The sequence below is a fragment of the Danio rerio genome, chromosome 11, assembly GCF_052040795.2.
Source record: "Danio rerio strain M-AB ecotype USA chromosome 11, GRCz13ab, whole genome shotgun sequence".
Classification (NCBI taxonomy): domain Eukaryota; kingdom Metazoa; phylum Chordata; class Actinopteri; order Cypriniformes; family Danionidae; genus Danio; species Danio rerio.
Genome location: NC_141031.1, coordinates 8,851,375 through 8,873,288, shown reverse-complemented (window position 1 = coordinate 8,873,288; position 21,914 = coordinate 8,851,375). Strand labels below are relative to the sequence as shown.

Below are 21,914 nucleotides of genomic sequence, written 5' to 3'. Positions count from 1 at the left end.
TGCCAAAACATACGAAAAAGTCTCTTGGAGCCATATCTCAAACCCAACAGGAAGTCGGATATTTTTTACTTCCTGCGGCGAAAAAGTGGCGTTTTTGCCATTTCCAGGCGTTGTACTTTAACGAACTCCTCCTAGGGATTTTATCCGATCGACACCAAAATTGGGTTTTGTCATCTAAAGGCCTTGGCGATGGTAAATTGCGAAGCTTTAGAGTTTTCATCGATGGGCGTGTCCGTGGCGGCCTCGCAAACTTTGACGATTCGCCACAAAACAGGAAGTCGTTATAACTCAGGCATGCATTATCCGATCTGCCTCAAAATTCATACGATTGATAAGCGTCCTGACCTGAACACGTTTACATGCCAATATCCAGATACAGTTACAGCGCCACCTGCTGGCCACAGGAAATGACATGATTTACGGAATCATAAACTCCTCCCACAAATTTTATCGTATCAACACCAAAATTGAGTGGTGTCATCTGAAAGCTCTAGCGATGATATATTGTGAAGATCTAGAGTTTTCGGAGAGGGGCGTGTCCGTGGCGGTATGACAAACCTCAACGCTTCGCCATGGAACAGGAAGTCCTTATAACACAACCACACAATGTCCGATCTGCCTGAAACTTCACATGGTTGATAAACGTCATCTCTTGAACACATCCACATAACAATATTGAAGTGGGCGTGGCAAAATGACTCGACAGCGCCACCTAGAAAAATTAAATGGACGAGCCCCCGATCTACGAATCACACACATGCACAAAAATTGGCACACACCTCAAACATGGCAAAACATACGAAAAAGTCTCTTGGAGCCATATCTCAAACCCAACAGGAAGTCGGATATTTTTAACTTCCTCTGGCGAAAAAGTGGCGCTTTTGCCATTTCCAGGCGTTGTATTTTAACAAACTCCTCCTAGGGATTTTATCTGATAAACACCAAAATTGAGTTTTGTCATCTTAAAGCCTTGGTGATGTTAGATTGCGAAGCTTTAGAGTTTTCATCGATGAGCGTGTCCGTGGCGGCCTCGCAAACTTTGATGATTCGCCACAAAACAGGAAGTCATTATAACTCTGGCATGCAATATTCGATCTGCCTCAGAATTCACACATTTAATAACAGTCCTGACCTGATCAGGTTTACGTGCCGACATCCAGGTACAGTTATAGCGCCACCTGCTGGCCACAGGAAATGACATGTTTGACACTCTAACAAACTCCTCCCACAAACTTTCCCGTATCAGCACCAAAATAGAGTGAAGTCATCTGAAAGCTCTAGCGATGATATATTGTGAAGATCTAGAGTTTTTGCAAGAGGGGCGTGTCTGTGGTGGCATGACAAACCTCAACGCTTCGCCATGGAACAGGAATTCCTTATAACTCAACCACACAATGTCTGATCTGCCTGAAACTTCACATGATTGTTAAAAGTCCTCTCCTGAACACATCCACATAACAATATTGAGTCAGTCATAGCGCCACCTGCTGGCAGAAGGTAGTTTGGCTTGTAACTCGGCCACACAATGTCAGATCTGCCTAAAATGTCACATGGTTGATGAAAGTCCTCTCCAAAACACATCTACATAATAATATTGAGTCAATCATAACGCCACCTGCTGGCAGACGGTAGTTTGGCTTATAACTCAGCCACACAATGTCCCATGTGCCTGAAACTTTACATGGTTGATAAGATTCCTCTCCGGAAGACATCTACATGCCAATCTTAAGTCACAGTTATAGCGCCACCTGCTGACAGATGGTAGTTTGCAGTATAACTCAACCACACAAAGTCCGATCTGGCTGAAACTTCACAAGTTTGATAAAAGTCCTCTCCTGAACACATCTACATAACAACATTGAGTCTGTCATAGCGCCACCTGCTGACAAAAGGCAGTTTGGCTTATAACTCAGCCAAACAATGTCCGATCTGCCTGAAACTTCACATGATTGATTAAATTCCTCTCCTGAAGACATCTACATGCCAATCGTGACTCACAGTTATAGCGCCACCTGCTGACAGGAGGAAATTTGGCATAAATCTGTTATTTTCTCAGATTTTTTTATTATATCGGCTTAAATTATTACTGTTCGCTGTTCTCTGTCATCCTGAGGCCACCGGGCGGCGGTGAGCCCGAGTGCGAGGTCCCTATCATCGCTGCTTGCAGCTTTAATTATTATTATTATTATTATTATTATTATTATCATCCAATTTCCATATCTGCAATGCCTATATTTTGGCATTTTTTTGCAGTCCACTTAGAATCCAACATCGAAATCATTGTTTTCTTTATTGACATTGATTGTTTTGAAATTCAATTTACATTAACATGCCTGTGTTTTTATTTCTGTAATAAATATGACTGTCAAGCCAGGATCTTGATGGTTTAGTGTGGGTGTGTTGTTTACATGAAGAAATCTGTGTTACAAGTTAAACAAAAATTCTAATAAACAATTATATTTTGAATTGAAATAGTTTTTGTCTTGCGTTTACATAAATTTTACATTTGAATAGCCAAAATTACAAGTTTCAGTATTTTAAATGTGATTAATCGTGATTAATTCCAAAAATAAATGTGTGATTAATTTGTTAATTTTTATAGTAACACAACAAAAAGTATTAAAGGATAGAAAAGAACCACAACAAATGTAAATATGAAACACAGAATTTTATGTCACAATTACAGTGTTGTTATAAGTAATCCTGTATAGCACAGTTGTGTGATTTATAAACCAAAATTAAATATGCTGTATATGTTTTTTAGTTACACATTTACATGAATGTATTGAGCACAATTATTAAACAGTGCACTTAATGAAGATATCTGAAGAGAAGTCTTTAATTCCGTGTAAAAAATCATTCTTTTTCTTTTGTTTTGACTAAACTTGTTTCAATAAACAAGGAGATGAAAACAAATAGACTATAGATATGAGAAGTAACGAAATTGTTTCAGAGTACTGTGATGGAATGCTGGTTAAGCATATAAATGTAAAGAGTCATTATAACAGAGCAGAACGCAGAGATAAATGAGTTATAGCGTAAATGTAAAGAAGAGACCGTTGTGTAATAAATACTGTACTGATAATCAGGGAATAAGATGTGGTATAAATCTCTCTCATTTTGGCGCTTTTAATTCTTGTGAAGACATTCAGGTGCTGCTTGTCAATTTGACAAAGCTTCTGTGTTCGTTCTTGCTGTCAATTGTGAAAGAAATGAATGATAAAAGGTTTCTGAAATCTGCTGTGACAGCTGCAGGCATTGTGTGACGTGTGTGCACGTGAGGGGACTCCGATTTGCCTAGGGAGTCAGATAGATTTCTCACCACACCGGTACTGCAAGTGGAGCTCGTGTATTACCTTGGAATGGTCTGTTTCGCGCAAAATGCTCAAGTGTGGCCTCAAACCGTTTCGATATGAACGATAATAGATAATACCGCATCACGTTGGGGAATCATATCGATATATCCCCAGAACTCAATATACAGCCCAGCCCTAGAGTCTAGCACTACGCTTTTGGTACTATTCTGTTGTGCTAGGTACCTTTTAAAAAGAGTGCCAAAAAAGTTGAACAGTATGGATTACTTTTTTGATACTTTTGACAGTTTAAACAAACATAAATGCCTAACGTACTGAACCATAGCGTTCAGTGTAAACAGGCTATTTACACAACAATGTTTTCATTGGTTTGATCCCTTTAAAGAAGCATTAAACCTGCAGTTTGGAAGTTCCACCTTTTGCCACTCAACTGTATGGAGACCCTTATTTTGTTTCCACAGAAGAAGTTAACATCTTGGTTGCCAATGTGGTGAGTAAATTTGTATATTCTAGAAGTAAACCAACCCAGAGTTGCAGTGTAAAATAGTACTTACAGAGCCGTCCGACGCACTTGCTCCTACTTTGTCTCCTGCTGCATTCCAGCAAACTTCAAAAATGCCCCCTGTCCCTCTGTAGCTATGGACTAAAGCACCAGTCTGTGGAAATGACGTTGACAGACAGTTCAGGTCAAGCTTCTGAACTGTTTGAATGGGATAATTGAGAGAGTGCTCGGGCTTACCTGTGTGTTCCAGATGTGGACACACTTGTCGAAAGAGCCGCTGGCTAGATGGCGTCCGTCAGGGCTGAAGGCCACACTGTACACGGGCTCCTGGTGTTTGGTTAGTGTGTGGATGCAGATGCCTCGATCTACATCCCAAAGCCGAACAGTGGAGTCAAAGGAAGCACTAGAAGTGTTGGAAAAGAACAAGTAGGTTTTACTGTAGTGATCAGTGCATATTGTATTGTGGATGCCACACTTACCAATATATATATATATATATATATATATATATATATATATATATATATATATATATATATATATATATATATATATATATATAATGTTAATCAAAGTCAGTATTGTTTATTCTTACTTTAAGTTACAGTAGACCTTATCTATTTGTTTTATGCAAAATATTTAATGTTTAAGCTTTAATTTGACCAGCTTCTTCAACCAAATGACAAAACCTCAGCCGGGTGATCCGACTGGATGATACAGACCTGTCTATAATTAGCAGTAGTGAATATGCATAAGGCTGTCCAAGACATTCATTAATGTACAACCTCAGGAGTGTGCTGAAGACTAAAGGCAATTAAAGCCCATTAGAATCTGATAAAGACCTCTGGTTGCAGCAAGAATGACGAATCTCAGCTATTTTTAATTAATAGCTATTTTAGATACACTTAAAGCATTCATGCTGCTTCTGACCAAGGACAAATGAACCTGGTTTTTGTCATGCTCACATCTTAAGTCAGATTTATACTTCTGTGTCGAGTTCATACCTGTTGTAAGCATTTAAACTTCTGTGCTACTCTGGCAATCGCACTTTGAAAATGCAAGAAGGTATGGCTGTGCGATATGGGCAAAAAAAAAACCATCATGATTTTTTTTTTTTAACAATATTGCGATTTTAATTTTAATTCTGATTTTGTCCCAGACAGACTGAATCTGTGTTTACAGTGTGAATCTGAATCATTTTTCAAAAGAAAAACAATTAGATCTTTATCAAAGACCTGTCTCTGACATGTCTCTACAACAGATTTAATCTAAATTGAATAAAAATCAGCTAGTAAAGCTATAATAAATTGTCTATAGAACAGACCCATGACAAAACAAATGTGTGTTTATGTGTGAGCATGCAAGCGCACTGTCAATCTCAACTAACGCCTGTTTCACAACGCAAGCGTCAGCGGCGCGTGAGCAGAGCGTGAGCAGAGCGTGAGCAGAGCGTGAGCAGCGCGTGTGTTTTCGGCGTCCATGTTAACAGATTAGAGCTTTCATACCGCACGCAGCAGCAGCGCGTCAGAGCGAGGCGTGAGCGTCGCCGAAGCAGCAGTGCAGCGATAGTTTCGTCGCTGGGTCTATTTTTGACGCGCTGCTCACGCTCAATTAAAGTGACAGTGCATTGATAATGACCAAAACACATTGAATGACAGTAAAAACTAGCAATTTTACCCAATAAATGCGTTAATAATGTCAAATGGTTTATATATATAGTCATTCAAATGAACTTAAAACGAGTAAAAACGGCAACAAACATTTATTTAGGCCCGAACTACAAAACCGAATGTAAAACAATTTTACTATCAGTTTTGCTTAAGTTGCACACTAGTGTTGTAGGAGAGGGGAAATGGAATATTTACGGGATTTGTAGTCCATAGCGAAGTGTATTGTGGGTAGTGTAGTGCGACACGCATGCTGGATTATGTGAGCTCGCTGTGTTCTGTGCAGCTAAGCAGAGGAAGAAAGTTTTAATCGGCTTTGTTTTATGTTCACTCGAATTATTCCTACCGGGAGCTGTTTGCTCTGTGAATCTGACAACACGAAAATAAGTAAAAGAATGGCATGCATTAGTTACTTTTGTCCGTCTCATCATCTGCACGAACATGAATTAACGAGCTGTTATTCTGCCGCTGGACATCACTGAAGCGGAGAAATTAACACTAGTTTGATCATGTATAAATATCATTATAACTATATTGTATAAATATGATTATAACTAGGTCTACAGCAACCTGATAATCAAAAAACAAATGACATGATATCACAGGCGATTGTCTTCTGACTGTAGACACTTCTCATATAAGTTAGCTTGAGAAGCATACAGTACTAATTGATATATAAAATTAGTAAAATAAACATTTGCAGGTTAATGAAACAGCATAGGAGGGGCCTTGGTGCAGATGAAAAGTTTAAAAAGTGTATTTGTATATAGAGAGACATGGATAACTAGATAGAATAGACAGAGATAGGTTGATCTCTGCAGCAGCTGCCGAAGAGCTGCGCGCTGCAGACGCAGCTGGTGTGAAAGGCAAACGCCTGCGTGCTGCTACTGCTCGACAAACGCGCTGCTCACGCTCTGCTCACGCGCCGCTGCCGCTTGCGGTGTGAAACAGGCGTAAGGCTCTGATGTTCTGCTTGACCAAATATCAGAAGTAGTTGCGTGTGTGTTCACAGACTTGTTCTTAAGCATAGATCATAGACCTCGTTGTGATGCTGCTGTGAAATAGGCCATTCACATATCTCGCCTTTTGTACGCACAAGTCCATTAATTTCAATGTAGGCGCATGGATTGTATGCATATATTGAGAGTTGCAAGCGTGTGTATTGGTGATGGGAAGTTTGGATCATTTTACTGACTCGGATCTTTGAGTCTCGTTCATCAAGATGAATGAATCTTTTTTCGAGTCATTTCGTTCATTTGGTTCAATTTGCCAAAATATTATTAAAATGTTACGAATTGCTTCCAAACACATCTACAACTAACCCAAAACGTTGACTGCACGACAAATATGTCATAACTAGACTAACATACTATAAAAAGGAGAAAAGAATAATTCAATGTTTACCTGCTCTTTTGTCTATGAAGGCATGTTGTCTCTTTGCTAAGCTCACCTCTTAATATCTTTAAATGTCAGGGTTTCATTCACGTTACACTGACAGTCAAATATAATCTTAATTGATGCACAGTCTGAGCCGATAGGAGCCATGATCGTTCGTTGTTTACGTGACAGAATGACTCAAACCCGAGGACTCGAGAGATGAACGGTTCAATTCTTTTTTCGGCTCTAAACGTGTATGATTGGCCCGTGAGGAACGAGTGACTCAGACCCGATAGAGGACTCGAGAGGTGAGCGGATCAATTCTTTTTCCAGCTCTAAACGCGTATGATTGGCCCGTGATGAACGAGTAGTGACTCAGACCCGATAGAGGACTTGAGAGGTGAGCAGATCAATTATTTTTCCGGCTCTAAACGCATGTGATTGGCTTCTGCCAATGTGATGAAGACTTGAACTTAACAATACTACCTGCACAAATGTGCGCACACGTGGATGAACAAATCACTCCCTGAGAGGACTCATAGTTCCCAAATCATATTGACGATTCGTTCAAAATGAACGAATCGTTCATGAACGACCCATCACTAGTGTGTATTCCAGGTGCACCCACCTGAAAACATCTCTTTTTTTTTTAGAAAGTTTAAATTTTAATTCTCAGAATGCCGCACAGCGAGTCACATAACAAGAACAGCTGATAAACCGAACACCAAGTGCTTTATAATTATCTCCATACACAAAACTTGTATCAGAAGTTTAACAATGTTTTGTTAGGTTGTCATCCTCTGAGAAAACAGTTGATGGTCACTGAGCAATGACAAAGGAGCAGCCGCAAAGGACGTTAAAAATTGTTGAAGCGACGGTCTTGCATTTTCCGCAAGTTTTTAGACGCAATTTATGACTGACATACAAATTACCTGGTTTTGCCATACATCAGCCTTCCTGTAACCAAAGTAACTTAATCCCTCACCACAGATGTTGACTTTTTTGGCACCAAGTCCTCCTGTGCTGAATTCATCATTCCTGCATATGCAGGCTATACAGTCTCCTGTTTTCACGCTCTGTTTAGGCACGCTGCGTTATGATTGGTTGAAATACCATACTGCGGAAAAAAAATCATACTGTAAGGCGATTTAGAAATCGTACATGTCCAAAATCGCGAAATCGATACAATTTTAATTAATCGCACAGCCCTACTAGGCATTGGGGTTTCTATTTTCCAATATGTTTTTTTTTTTAGTGTTTATGCTGGAAAGAGTACAATGCTACCATAGAAGTCTTGTTAAACACTCATGCCACTGGTCCTAGTCTGTTCCCATTACCATTGGCCTTATCAATAGTTGTCCCAGCTTTAGTTCACCGATTGTGTTATATTAAAGGTTCACAAAACCCTTGAGTACTTTTTTTTTTTTTTTTTAGATTTTAACAGATTTGTGTGTGTTGAGCATCAGTTAGGACAATGTTAGCGCCTCTCATCTGTAATTGTGGGGTAAACTGGATAATTTTGAGCTTTTGTCAGCTAATTACATCTTCCGGGTTTATATTGTTTTTTCGGGCGGGATCAAAATCGGCGACGTAGAGCAAAACTGCAAGTGCAAACATGACGCGTCGGTTTCTCATTATTATTCATAGCTGAGTAGAGCCGGCTTCTTAATTATTCATGACTGCACGTACTTTCCGAAGGCAAGACAGGCCTGCCAGTGACAAGCTGTGAGACCCTATGTTGTTATTGGGTGAGATCGCATCCACGGACCCACAGCACACAGTATTTAGCTGTTCATGAAGGGTCGTATGTGTTTGTTTCAATGATCCACAGGGTTTGTTGCATGTTTACCCCGCGATGCTGTCAGGGCCAATACAGCTAAGCTGTTTGTGTGCAGCAAGCATTTTTGTCGGGAGAGCAGTACGAGAATTGGAGAATGGCGGGCTTTGTCTTTTATCAGAAGTTCGTTCACATTTAGATACATCGCCATGCTGCTGTGTTTGCCTAAATACTCTACATTACCAGCAGGGCTAATGGTTGAAATAGGCAGGGCAAGAGACCTGCTGCACTGAGTCTGCATTCAGACCCGGGGATTGAGGGAAAAGTCCTCATTTATAGTGTTTATCTGAACAAGATTATCTTTAAAATGAAAAGGGCTTGATGAAGCAGGGAGCAATATGCAATAGTCCAGGAGGCCAGTGAAACAGTGATTGTGGACAGCCATGGTTTTATTTTAGAACACCTTGAAAACATCAGCATTTTCAAACTAAAACAGAGTCTTCAGCATTTTTAAAACATTCCATTTTTTGTGGGTTAAAGGTGAGGAAGGTGCTTTAGGGACATAATCATAACACAACCTATGCATTTTAAAATGCATTAGTGTAAATGGCACCTCTGACTGTGTCTCAACATTGGGTAATTTGTACAGAGCAAGTAGCTGCAGGTTTGTGTTGGAGTAGCTGCTCCTATGCCAATGCAACCTTATCAAACATATTGTCATGTACCTTTGGAAGTGGACAAGCTCAAAATGTTTCAGTATCCATTTTGGGGGAAAAATCTATATCCACTTCTCGCTAGAAAACTGCATTAATATACAGAGCATCAGGTGCTGAAAATATTAAAGGTTCTGGACCTTACCTGGCCAGCATTAGATTGGCATTGGGGTTGTTGGTTCCTGGACCTGTGGGGCTCCATTTGATAGTATAGATTTCTTTGCTGTGAGCTTGCAAATCATGAACACAAGTGTCCTGTTTCATACTCCAAATCTAAGACATAGAAATCAGCACTGTTTTAGACCCCCAGATCAGACGGACTCATTATAACAATATGCAAACAACATTTCATTTATGAATATAGTGATGCTACCTTCAGAGTCATGTCATCAGAACACGACGCCAACAGATTACCAGTAGGATCCCATTTGATTGCATTAACTTCATTCTGCAGAAAGAGAAATAAAAAGTTTGATATCCCTCATTTTGGCAGACTGTAGTTGTAGGAAACAGCAGGATTGCAGGAAGAGCAGATGCTTCTTACTGTGTGTCCTTGAAATGTCTTTATGGGTCGGTCCTGGCCCAGTTTGCACACATGAATGCACATGTCTGTGCTACAGGAGGCAAACGTGTTGTTACTCTGCCAATCCACATCTAGAGCGGGTGCTAGAGAGAGAGAGAGAGAGACAAAGGTTACAGCAGGTTCACAGGATCAATGTAATTTTAGTAACTATACTAGTGGAATTTGTAAAAACCTGAATGAAACGGGAACTGCTGTTTGGCCTCCCCTGTGTGAGCATCCCAAATGATTGTTGTCTGAAGAAAAAAGGGAAATATTAAATCATGCAACAGGCTGGTCTTTAGATTAGCTGTTGGCATCAAGCATCAGTGTATTACAGTATTATATACTGGAGGAATCATTAATTGAATTAAAATCTTAGCAGAAAGTAGATGTTTTTTTTTGTTTATGTTTTTTTTTTTTGTAATTTAACAAGTTTTTTTTTTTTATTTACTGAAACTTGTGGTCTAGTTTTGGGCTGCACAATTTGGTGAAAAAAACCTGATCAAAATTACGATTTGCTATTTAAAATGCGACTTAGTATTATTTGATAAAAGAGCTGCAGGTTTTGTTTGGTGGGTTTAACAGCACCAAAGAAAGACCAAATATAATCACAAAGGTGCTACACTATGCTACTGTTTATTTAAAACCATTTTTACAAAAAAAAGTTGTCATTGCCACTAGCCCCTTTCACACATACATACCTTTCCGGAAAATGTCCTTTTTGAAAATACCGGTAAATTCATTCTGGCTATTTTCCGGAAAGAGAAGTTGTAGCATTACCGGGAATTTGCCGGAATGCTGCGCTGTGTGAATGCAGAAGGAAGATTGCCGGAAAGAGCGCGTGCACGTCTAGAACGTGCTGACGTGGGACGTCTGCTTTAGCCAATCAGAACAGTTCACGTCCGCGCGGTTTATGAGGATAAAAGCCTTTGAATATTTTCCCAGACGCATTTAGCTGCTAGAAGTTGGTCAGATCACGTTTATATGTTCTTCTTAATGCCAACTGTGTAAATAATCATCGATAAGATGCTTATGATAAGCCGCTGTTTGTTTACCTTCAAGCTTTGCGTGTGCCTGTGAAACAGCCTGTGAGCGCCAGCACACGCACATATTATGAACATCTCGACATGTGAAAGTGTTTCTCTTTATGTTTTCATGGAAGTTGTTGACAATACTGATCATCCACAGAGTTTGTGATGTAGTCAAATGTTTACAAATACAAGCGTGGCCGTTTTAAGCTCATTTGTGGTGAATGATGTCACAATTTACCGGTATTTTGGAATAGATGTATGAACGGTCTTTTCTGGAAAAATTCCGTAACGTCCTCGCCTGTGTGAACATCGCTTTTTTGAATATACGGGTAAAGTCGTTCCGGAAATTTTCTATATATTTACCGGTATCACTGTGTGAAAGGGGCTATTGTTAAGCCGTTTAAGAACATAACTACAGTATTTTACATTAAATTGAATAAATTATGTCAGGGTATATACAGGAATCAGGGAGTGAAATATAATACCTTTTAAGACCTTTTAAAGACTCTTTCCATAAATTTTAAAACCTCATTGCCACTTTAGGATTCAATGGTAACATTGGCGACAATTGAACTTAATATATTTCCTAAATACTGATTGTAAGAACCTAATCCTAAACTAAAACATTATCCCTATACTAAATAAAAATGCTAATCCAGCAGGTGGCGCCTTTACAGCAGCAGGAATAATGGTGTTGCTTTGGTTACTGCATTAAACGAAGCAGTGTGAATAATATTGATTTCATAAACTACACAGCTTCTTAATAGTCACAGATTAAATTCAGGCAAACTTTAGCATACTGATACAAAATGTAATACCTTGCAAAAAGCATTTCACAATTTTTAAATATTTTTTTAAGGGCCTTAAATTTCTCTAAACTGATTTATCAACGTTTAATTCATTTTAAGACCCCGTGGACACCCTGTGTATAGATAGATATTTAAATCCTTTAGATTGTTACATTTTAAAAAATAAATGACATGACTTTCATGGTGCATTGACAATGCTTACAATAATCAACTTTAGATTTTACTTCACAGCACAAGAATTCTTGTTTTAAATATATATATATATCAGAATCTGAAAGAGCTTTATTGCCAGGGATGTTCGCACATACGAGGAATTTGTGACAGAGCTTCTACAGTGCAACAGAATTAAAGAGACAGGACAATAAACAGATAATAAATATATAAAAAAGCAGTAAGTAGTGAATTATTTGTAATAAATATTATATTATTTGTAATACAGTTTTCTCCTGTAACACAGCAGTCAGATATATGAACTGTACTTTTAATTTTACCTGAAAACACTCTTTGAACAATCAAACAAAGCTCAAGTACATGCACAGAATAGCATGAGCATTTAAAGCAAATAAATAAATGTAAATATTATACCGCATGCTTTTTGAGCATTGTTGAGCGAGTTGTTAAATCACACAATGTGATTGGTCACTGTGTTCCTGCACTCAACAGAAAGGGATGCGATTGGCTCTAAAGGTTAGCGCGACTCTGGCGTTATTCATCATTAAGTGACTAGGATAAGGATAAACTGCAGTTAGCTAACGTCTATTCACAGCTGATCCATAACAGACGCGGTGGAGAAAGCTCACACTTCAGAGTAACACGCTACCTCACGCAAGCAGGTCATCGGTCCACACACGCAAAGATGAAGTTTAGAGCTTTCGTTTTCTCCATTGCAGTGAAATAGGGGCTTGTTGTTCTGCTGTATTATTTGTCTGCTTTTTAGTTAGTTGTTGTTAGTTTAGTTGGGTCGTTTTAATATCTCGTGCTCGCCTCCCTCACTATAGCAATAATCTAAATAATCGCAGCTTTTGTGATTTGAAAATCAAACCTTTTCAAAAGGTGAGTTTTCAATTTAAAATCGATAAACTTTGCAGCCCTAATCCAGTTGACTAAAATGCATCTCAATCGCAAAAGGCCCAAAGTACAAGAGAAAACTGACCAAATGTTGAGATACACTTACAGATAAAAGGAAGCTAATTATTCCGGCCGTTTTAAATAAAGGTGAAATGCTAAACTAAATCAAAGAAATATTATGTGGATAAAAACAAGTTTAAAATTCATGTAAATTTACAAATCAGCAAAAAACTATAAGAGTATGCCAATCGTACATGAATAAAACACATGATCAGGGTCATGACATTATAGATTTTTTGGGTCGATACCTTATATAATTCCTCTTACCTTATCAACACCGGCACTGAGGATAAAGTTTCCTTTTTTGTTCCACTTTAACGCGAATATTGGACCTTTATGTTGACCTAGGGTGCTGGCCAGATTACCTATAAATAAACGGTTGTCATTTATTGAGCCGAATTGACTGACAGAAAAGCAGGTTGGAGAGGAAAAGAAAAAAAAAAACTGCTTACCATCTTTAGTCCATATTCTTGCAAAGCCGTCATAGGAGCCTGTGGCTAAAAGTGTACCTTCACTCTGGAAAACGCAAGGGAAGGAGACATCAGTTTTTTGAAAATACCCTGAGATTTACAAACAGTGAGGGCTGAACTCACGTTCCAGTCTAACGATGTGACGTCTTTGTTGCTGGGCACGTCTTGGCCACCTTCCCGTATGCAGTGCCTCAGGACGAGCTGTGTGGAGCTACTACTGCTGTTCTCGCTCAGATTCCAGATTCGTGCCGTTGAGTCTCCTGACCTGTGAGCAGACAGATTATTAGACAAGTGATTTCAGGAACTCCCCTTTTTCACGACTGGCTGTAGGATTGATTCTGATTGGACGATTGTTGTGACAGTGCTATAAAAACTTGCTGCTTTGTGGAATCCAAAAGTGAAAGTCATCATATTGGTAGCAGTTCCCTGACATGCGCACATTATATTATATACACACTGCATCCCACAGACCTACAAATATGGGTCAATCTGTAAATATAAGGCAGTGTTTCCAAACCATGTTCCTGAAGGCACACCAACAGTTCACGTTTCCAACCTCTTCCTAATCAAACACACCTGAATCAACTCATCAGAACATTAGAAGCGACTTCAAAGCCTGAAATGTATAGTTCAGATAAGGAAGACATCCAAAAAATGTACTGTTGGTGTGCCTCCAGCACAGGGTTGGAAAACACAGATCTAAGGTATGTTAACATCCCAGAATGAAGCAGTAATACAACTCATTCTCAATCATGGTTAACAGTAAGGCATCAATGATGATCTCACTGCAAAAATTACACCTGTAAACAACTCACATAATTTAGAGCCTTGCTGGTCTGATTTAAGATCTTTATTCGAGTGCTCAATTTAGGGAAAATCTTTCTAAGACTTGTAGATTGTGGAATATATTCTCTATTTCACGTTAGTAAGTATTAGCTGACATATATAGTTTATTCACACGTGGAAAATCTCTCCTTCTCAAGCCACTGATACATTTTGGAATCAGCAATACAAAAGTATTATAAATATTAATAAAGTCAAGGCAAAATAAATAGTCAAGAATACAGCATTTGTAGCTTCAGTTATAAACTGCTTACTAACGTTAATTAATGCTTAACAGATAATGAATTCACTCTATTTATGATAATGAATTCTCTATTTTGACGATCCATGCGCAAAGTGCAGGACGCAAAAGCGATAAGGGTGTGGCAGAATCCACTTTTGCAATTTTAGTGACGGAAAAATCCACTTTGTGCCAGCCACAGCGCAAGGTCCAACAGGGTTGAGCTTATCCTCCTATTGAGTTGTAGGTGTGTTTAGAGAATAAACCAATCATTTTTCCATCGAAAATGGAAAAACTGAACGCTTTACTAGAAAGAAAACAGTTAAACAGAGCATCTACAGCGCGAGAATGAGAGATGAGCCTCCTTATTATTTACTTTCCCTTTCGCTCTCGTGGATAGGGAAACTTCTTGTAAGCACAGACATTCATTAGCCTATACATAATAAATTTTGTTTGTTAAGCGCAAACATTTGTTTCAAAACTATTTCTAAATTCAGTTCTAATTTCCAGCAAATTAATAAACAAACAATAATAATGAAGTGTGGTCAAAAACGTGAGTTATATCCTAATACACATGCTGTGCCCCATATGGTCTAAAACCGTAAAACAGGAAGGCAAATCTAAGCTTGTTTTTAATTAAAAAAATATATATAAATATGCATATAATAAATAATACTGCTAATAATGATAACATTACACAAAAGCAAATGGTTATGAACAAACTGAAAAAGCCTCCCGAGATGAAGAAGGCATGAAAGTATGGTTTTTATATTTATGTAGGCTAAAATAATATGTTTTGTAATATTTTAATCCTTTATATTTATATCCTATATATATCCTTTTTATATCCTATATATATCCTTAGTATTTTAATTCTTTTCACATGTAAAGATGTTTGCAAATTGCCATTCACCCTGTGTGTATTGAGCAATGTGAAAGCGAGGCGCACAACTAACGCACTCTGCGCTGGACTTTAGACTGGCTTTGTTCTGGTCTATTGAACAATCTATCATAGTTTCTCAAAATAGCAACAAGCCAGCAATGCGCCTCAACATGCCTCCTTTTTTAGATCAGAATGCCTATGGTCGCACATATGAGCGCAAATGCATCTGCTTTTTAAACAGCGTGGCGCAAAACGACTCTTGTGCCGAGCTGAAACTAGCAAACAACAATAGCGCCGCGCCTTACCCCGCATTGTGCCGGGTGTATGATAGGACCCAAAGTGTTACCGACAAATGTCCTGACCTATGGTAGCTGTAGTATAAAAGAATCTAATAGATAATTTTATAGAATATCTCTCTAAATTATATTTACAATGTCACTGTCATCATAAAGTAAATTATTACAAGAACATTGTAGGTGTAATTACCATATTGGAGTGCATCATTATCTAATTCAATCAATACTCAAACAATCCTGATCTGTTTGTAATATGTATTATTTTGTGTTGCTGGAGTGTCAAAATAAACTTCTCTAGCTTTTTAAAGCTCGACAGAAATGCCTACGTGTAACCCGGAGTACTGAATGATGAAATTGTTATAGCTGACTGATTGTGATCCCATTAAAAAGGTTCTTATTAGATCCAGGTATCGAATCAGTGCATCCCTGTGAACATGCAGTGTGCATGAACAGGCTGATGGGAACCAAAAATGTCCTGGTTTAACTTACCCAGAGGCGAGCAGATCACTGACGGGATTCCATGCGCAGATGAAGACCTCTGACTCGTGACCTCTAAGCACCATGGCTTTATTCTGAGGGATCTCCACATCCCCGTCCACCTCCATCATGTCTGCATGGTTATCTGTACAGACGGATGTCATATGCATCGTTAAGAGTGATGTTGAAAAAAAATCATTTGTTAGTCATTGTATTTAAATTACTTTGTCTGAAAAGTAAATTAGGCAGTGGCGCAGTAGGTAGTTCTGTCGCCTCACAGCAAGAAGGTCGCTGGTTTGAACTTCGGCTCAGTTGGCGTTTCTGTGTGGAGTTTGCATGTTCTCCCTGCCTTTGCGAGGGTTTCCTCCCGGTGCTCCGGTTTCCCCCACAGTCCAAAGACATGCGGTACAGGTGAATTGGGTAGGCTAAATTGTCCGTAGTGTATGAGTGTGTGTGTGAATGTGTGTGTGGATGTTTCCCAGAGATGAGTTGCGGCTGGAAGGGCATCGGCTGTGTAAAAACTTGCTGGATAAGTTGGCGGTTCAATACCCTGTGGCGACCCCAGATTAATAAAGGGACTAAGCCGACAAGAAAATGAATGAATGAAATGTAAATTAGTAACTTACTCAGTAAGTAACTTGACACAATACTAAAACTATAATAAAAACTAATAAAATCAAACACTTGATCCTTTTAGTTTTGTTTTAAAACTAAACTAACACTTAAATTTGTAATGTACTGGCACAATATTTCATACCAATATTAACATTAATTTTTGATAACATTTCATTGTTTCTTGTGCATTTATAATAGTCAGATGATTCTATCCTTCTTTAGCTGAAAATTGGATTATGCAAAATACCTGAATAACATAGAATTACTGTGGTTCACTGGATGTATTCCTTATGTTGTCATAAACTAAATTCTCTGTTTTTTTCTGTATCATATGCAATTGGTTTGATAAACATAGTTCATTCTATCATTCATTCATTTTCTTTTCGGCTTAGTCCCTTTATTCATCCGGGGTCGCCACAGCGGAATGAACCGACAACTTATCTAGCATGTTTTTACGCAGCAGATGCCCTTCCAGCCGCAACCCATCTCTGGGAAAAAAAACTCCACACAGAAACGTCAACTGTGCCAAGCCGAGGTTCGAACCAGCGACTTTCTTGCAGTGAGGCGACAGCACTACCTACTGCGCCACTGCATCGCCATAAATGTAGTTGTCTTTAGTTATCTTTTTTACAGCTTTTAGATAACAAAAAATACAATTACTCCGCATTGATTTAGGCTACATTCACACTGCAAGGCTTAGTGCGCAAATCAGATTTTTTCTCAGATCAGATTTTTTTGCATGGCTGTTCACACTGCTCTTATAAATGTGGCGAATATCGGATTTGCAGTGTGAACAGATCATGATCCTAAACTGACCCGCATGCGCAAAATTACATTACGGAGAGCACAAAATGTCTAATTAGGCAAACGTGTATGCTGCATGAGTAAGCACGTTTTCAGATCATGCTTATATGATTATTACCCTTTTCACAGACAACCGTGCTGTATTTCATGAACTGTAAATGGTTGTTCTGCTACTACTAATGTGTATTTCGGCATTTGAGACCTAAAATAAGAGTCCTGTGATAGAAAACACTGATCATTTGTGATTTATGACAGCCGCAGAGCGTGGCACTCTGACCACCGGTGTATAGTGAACTCATCAGGGGTTAATGAGCAGCCGCAGACTGAACTGTGAAGGCGAAGTTGGTTTATCTATTCTCAGTTATTTCATTTTACTTCATTATAAACAACAGACACGTGCAGAAGGGGGGTTTGGGTATTCGAGCACCGACCCTTTTTTCTCTCTGAGAAAGTTCTCCCTCCTTTGCACACGGGTCTCCTATCCGCAACACCCAAGATGCTCTTCAGCTTCGCGTTTAACCCGTGCCTCAATCGTTAGCCAGATTAGTTAAAAAGCATCAGTTTTGCCTTCAAAATCTGTTTCAACATGAACAACCAACTCTCTGTGGTAAAGTGATCGCCCTGTGTGCCATTCTGCTGTGCTGCTGAGGGATAGATGATGTTTGCAGCACAGAATGATGATGCATGTCGCTCAAAGATTATGTAAAAGTCACATGGAATCCAACATAACCGTTCACACTGCGGTCGCATTGCAAAACAACAGATCAGTCTCTGATTTAAGGCTACATATAAAAGTGGCACAGATGTGACCTGAAAAGATCAGATTCCATGAGGTGTGTGCTGTTCACACTGTCATCACCTGAGTCACATGAGGGGGAAAAAATCAGATTCGGGCCACATTTGCCTGCAGTGTGAACATAGCCTAAAACAGACCTGTTGAATTTAAGTAAAGTATTTAAACAAGCATAATTAAATATAAGTAAATTACCTAAAATGCCGTAATAACCCTTAAAAAGTCTAATTAAATTAAGATTAAAAGTTACAGTGATTTTGTAACTAATTAAACTAAGCACTGACTAATTTGTGTGCGTGAAAGATGCAGATGTCAGAGTATTATGCAACTTCTGCAAATAGTGCTGGACTAATAGAGTGTTGTGTACAAAGTTAAACCGCAGACTAGAGCTGACTCACTAGGTAAGGCGTGAGCACCGTTCTCCTCTCCGTTTGCGGTGTTTTCTCCGTTTTTGGCATTCCCCTGCATGTTAGCGCTGGTTGCTGATGGCGCTGCGGCGGCCTGCTGCTGAGCCAGTTTGTCTCGGTACGCCTGCTGCCGGGTCTGTACCACATCGGGCATCACCGCGTCAATCAATGACAGTGATTCAATTGGCCGCCCATCGAACAGAGTGCCGTCCTGCAGAAAGAAGTCAAAGAGTCAGACATGCTGAACAATTTCAAGAAAGTCTCCCCTTCACCCCAAACAAAAGGGTTAAATGAGACGGCCAAGTTTTGGTGTCAGCGTCATATTAAATTTACAAACAACTCCTAATCTAAGAAACTTATTTTTCAAATTTGTGTGGGGGGAAAAAATCAAATAAACATTTTAATAATGTTGCAAGACATTAATAACATTTAATAATAATAAATATTTTAATAATATTGCAGACAAATGGGTCACACCTAGTGGTTTGAAGAATAATGGTAAGACATAAAGAATTAAAATGATAAGGAATTAGTATTTTATGGCCTGACTGTTATCCTAGTGTGAGTGAGTTTCATCAAATGATTCTTGACATAAATGTGACGGACAATATTTTATTATATATTATATTTTTATTTATTACTCAAATATTATATATAATATTTAGCACAAAATATTTCTGTAAATAAAAATGCTTAAATGGTCATAATAGTGAATTTAATATTAATTAAAAAAACGAATTCTAATGTACAGGAAATCCCCAAAACAAAATAAAAATCTAATCCATTTGAAAATGTTATAGATTAGATGCTTGAACGCCCCTTTTTTGGTTTGACCTAGATTTCAAAGTTTATATTACTTTTATATTATGACAATGAAACTTATTAACACTAGTATTTTTAATTAGAGCTTACTTAAACACTATTTAGAAGCCATAATTCAATCATAATGTAAAAATCTAATCGTTTAGGGATCACATTTACAGTTGGAGTCAAAATTATTAGCCCTCCGTTTTTTTTCTTTTTCAAATGTTTCTTAAATGATGTTTAAAAGAGCAAAAACAAAAAAAAAAAAAAAAACTATTTCCTACAATATTTTTTCTTCTGGAGAAAGTTTTATTTGTTTTATTTGTTTAATGGCTAGAATAAAAGCAGTTTAATTTTTTTTTTTTAACTATTTTGATTAGCATTTTTACAGTCTTCTACAGAACAAGCTATTATTATACAATAACTTGCCTAATTACCCTTATTATGACTTTAAATGTCACTTTAAGCTGAATACTAGTATCTTGAAAAACATCTAGTCAAATATTAGTTACTGTCATCATGGCAAAGATATAATAAATCAGTTATTAGAAATGAGTTATTAAAACTATTATGTTAATGTGTTCAAAAATCTTTCCATTTTACAGAAATTGGGGAAAAATATAAAAAAGTTGGCTAAGTGAATATTACATATAAATATATCATGTCCATTTTATTTATGCCTGATGCATTAGATTGTTCTACTTTAAAAAAAAAAAAAGTATATAAAGTATATTAGCTACCTCCTAAGAATAATTCTCATTTTTATTTAATGTACTAAAATAAAAAATAGATTTAATAAAAACAATATATGTTTAAACACTTTCATTTATTTTACAAAATTGAAAACGATTTTTATATGGATTTTAATTAAAAATCTCATGCATGATATGAGATTCAGCATAAAAATATAAACAATAAAATAATTAATAATCATAACTCAATAGATGCCTCAAATGATGATGTAAATAAAGCTGCGCGGTCACCTCATTGATGCTGACTTCAGCCTCCACGTACTGCAGGCCCTTCTGAATGATGGAGATTAGGGCAGCAGGGGGCACCAAGGCGCCGTTGATGTTCGACTGGCTGATGTGGCTCTCAATGCCGAATGTGAAGGCCGAGTGGGAAAACCCTGCCAGAGGGAATGATAAACACTTCAGTGTGACGCTTGCTGGATCAACTTTCTCTTCTGCTCACAGCTACACAGAGCGTATCATGTGTGCTCCTTTAAACAACGCCCTGACTGTGAACAGCCATAGAGTTGTACTGTAAGCAATGCTGATGGAGGCTTATGAATCAAAAGGAATAAGTGATAGGTCTATCAATCAAATATGAAAACATTTTGGTGTGTTTTTTAATCATTATTAATGGGAAAATGTACCAAATAATTAAAACGTTGTTCATTTACATACGCTCCACATTTTCCAAAATGATTTGAGTAGTGACAAACAGAAGATATTTTGAAGAATGTTGGAAACCTGCCACCACTAGGTATGATTCCATCCAAAGTTATACTTTGTGCAAAATGTCTGTTTTTTTGGTCATTATGCAGAATTATATTTGCAGAATTATAAAAACAACCCGAGACGACAACGTTTAACTGGTTAGTCTAGTTATCCAATGGCATCCTCTGTTGAGGCAAAATCAGATAACATATTTGAAGACTGTATTGACTAAATGTTTTTCCAATGCAGTGGATGTGCATGTCATATTATTATTTTTTATTATTAATAATAATGTAATATTCTAAAATATATAAACATAGTTATTGATTTTCATAGTACATATTTCCTACTATGCAAGCCAACATTCTTCAAAATATCTTTGTAAGAGTCTCGTAAATGTTTAGAACCACTTAAGGGTTAGTAATCATCATTATTTATTATTGTTATCATTATTATTATTATTTAATATTCAGGAAAGAGCGTTTTTTTGTAAAATGTTGGTGGTGATTAGTGTGGTAGCGCCACCTACCTGACTCCTGCAGGTATCTATACACCAGGAAGTTGACCTCATCGCTGCTAATACTCATCTTCACACTTGCTTACACCATGAGGTCAGCACACAGGACACTAGCCTGAGAGAAAAAGAGGACAAAAACAATCTCAGAAACGGAATGACACTAAAAGCGTCAACAGAAGAGGTATGGATATTGCCAGACTTTCTGCTTTCCACTCAGGGGACTCGGAGTGTGTATAAAAAGCCTCTTTTTTTACAGTGCAATAAGGGGGTAAAAGCTCTCTTTGTCAGCAGGAACCTGAGTGTGTAGTGTGCTGCCAGAGGTTACCAAGGGCTTCACAGCCCTGCATGGCTGAATAACAAGTTGTAGTTCCAAAAGTGTCCATTATACTAAGGGGGCGCTGTTGCATCAAACTGAACTGCAGAACAAACAAAAAAAAGCTCCTGCCACTGAAAATGTTTACAT

General features: G+C 38.0%; 2 protein-coding genes across 37 annotated transcripts in view; one reads left to right on the top strand and one right to left on the bottom strand.

The window, feature by feature from the left end:
* Nucleotides 1–21,914, top strand: part of si:ch211-51h4.2 — a 458,725-nt gene that overhangs the window by 297,272 nt on the left and 139,539 nt on the right. The gene's annotated exons all lie outside the window — the stretch shown is intronic.
* tbl1xr1a (TBL1X/Y related 1a) overlaps nt 1–21,914 on the bottom strand; it is a 123,877-nt gene that overhangs the window by 7,578 nt on the left and 94,385 nt on the right. For 2 of the 3 annotated variants that reach the window (XR_015501958.1, XM_087272392.1), the window contains exons 4-16: nt 21,464–21,566; nt 20,476–20,621; nt 18,680–18,899; nt 16,082–16,214; nt 13,474–13,615; nt 13,333–13,396; nt 13,148–13,245; nt 10,106–10,166; nt 9,895–10,016; nt 9,724–9,798; nt 9,496–9,623; nt 4,054–4,219; nt 3,869–3,970 (exon numbers count right to left, since the gene is read on the bottom strand). Coding sequence is in view for 2 of the 3 variants with exons in the window: in XM_087272392.1 (XP_087128518.1) it covers nt 3,869–3,970; nt 4,054–4,219; nt 9,496–9,623; nt 9,724–9,798; nt 9,895–10,016; nt 10,106–10,166; nt 13,148–13,245; nt 13,333–13,396; nt 13,474–13,615; nt 16,082–16,214; nt 18,680–18,899; nt 20,476–20,621; nt 21,464–21,521 (1,515 nt within the window). In the remaining variant the exon portion in view is untranslated. 3 annotated transcript variants of the gene reach the window in all.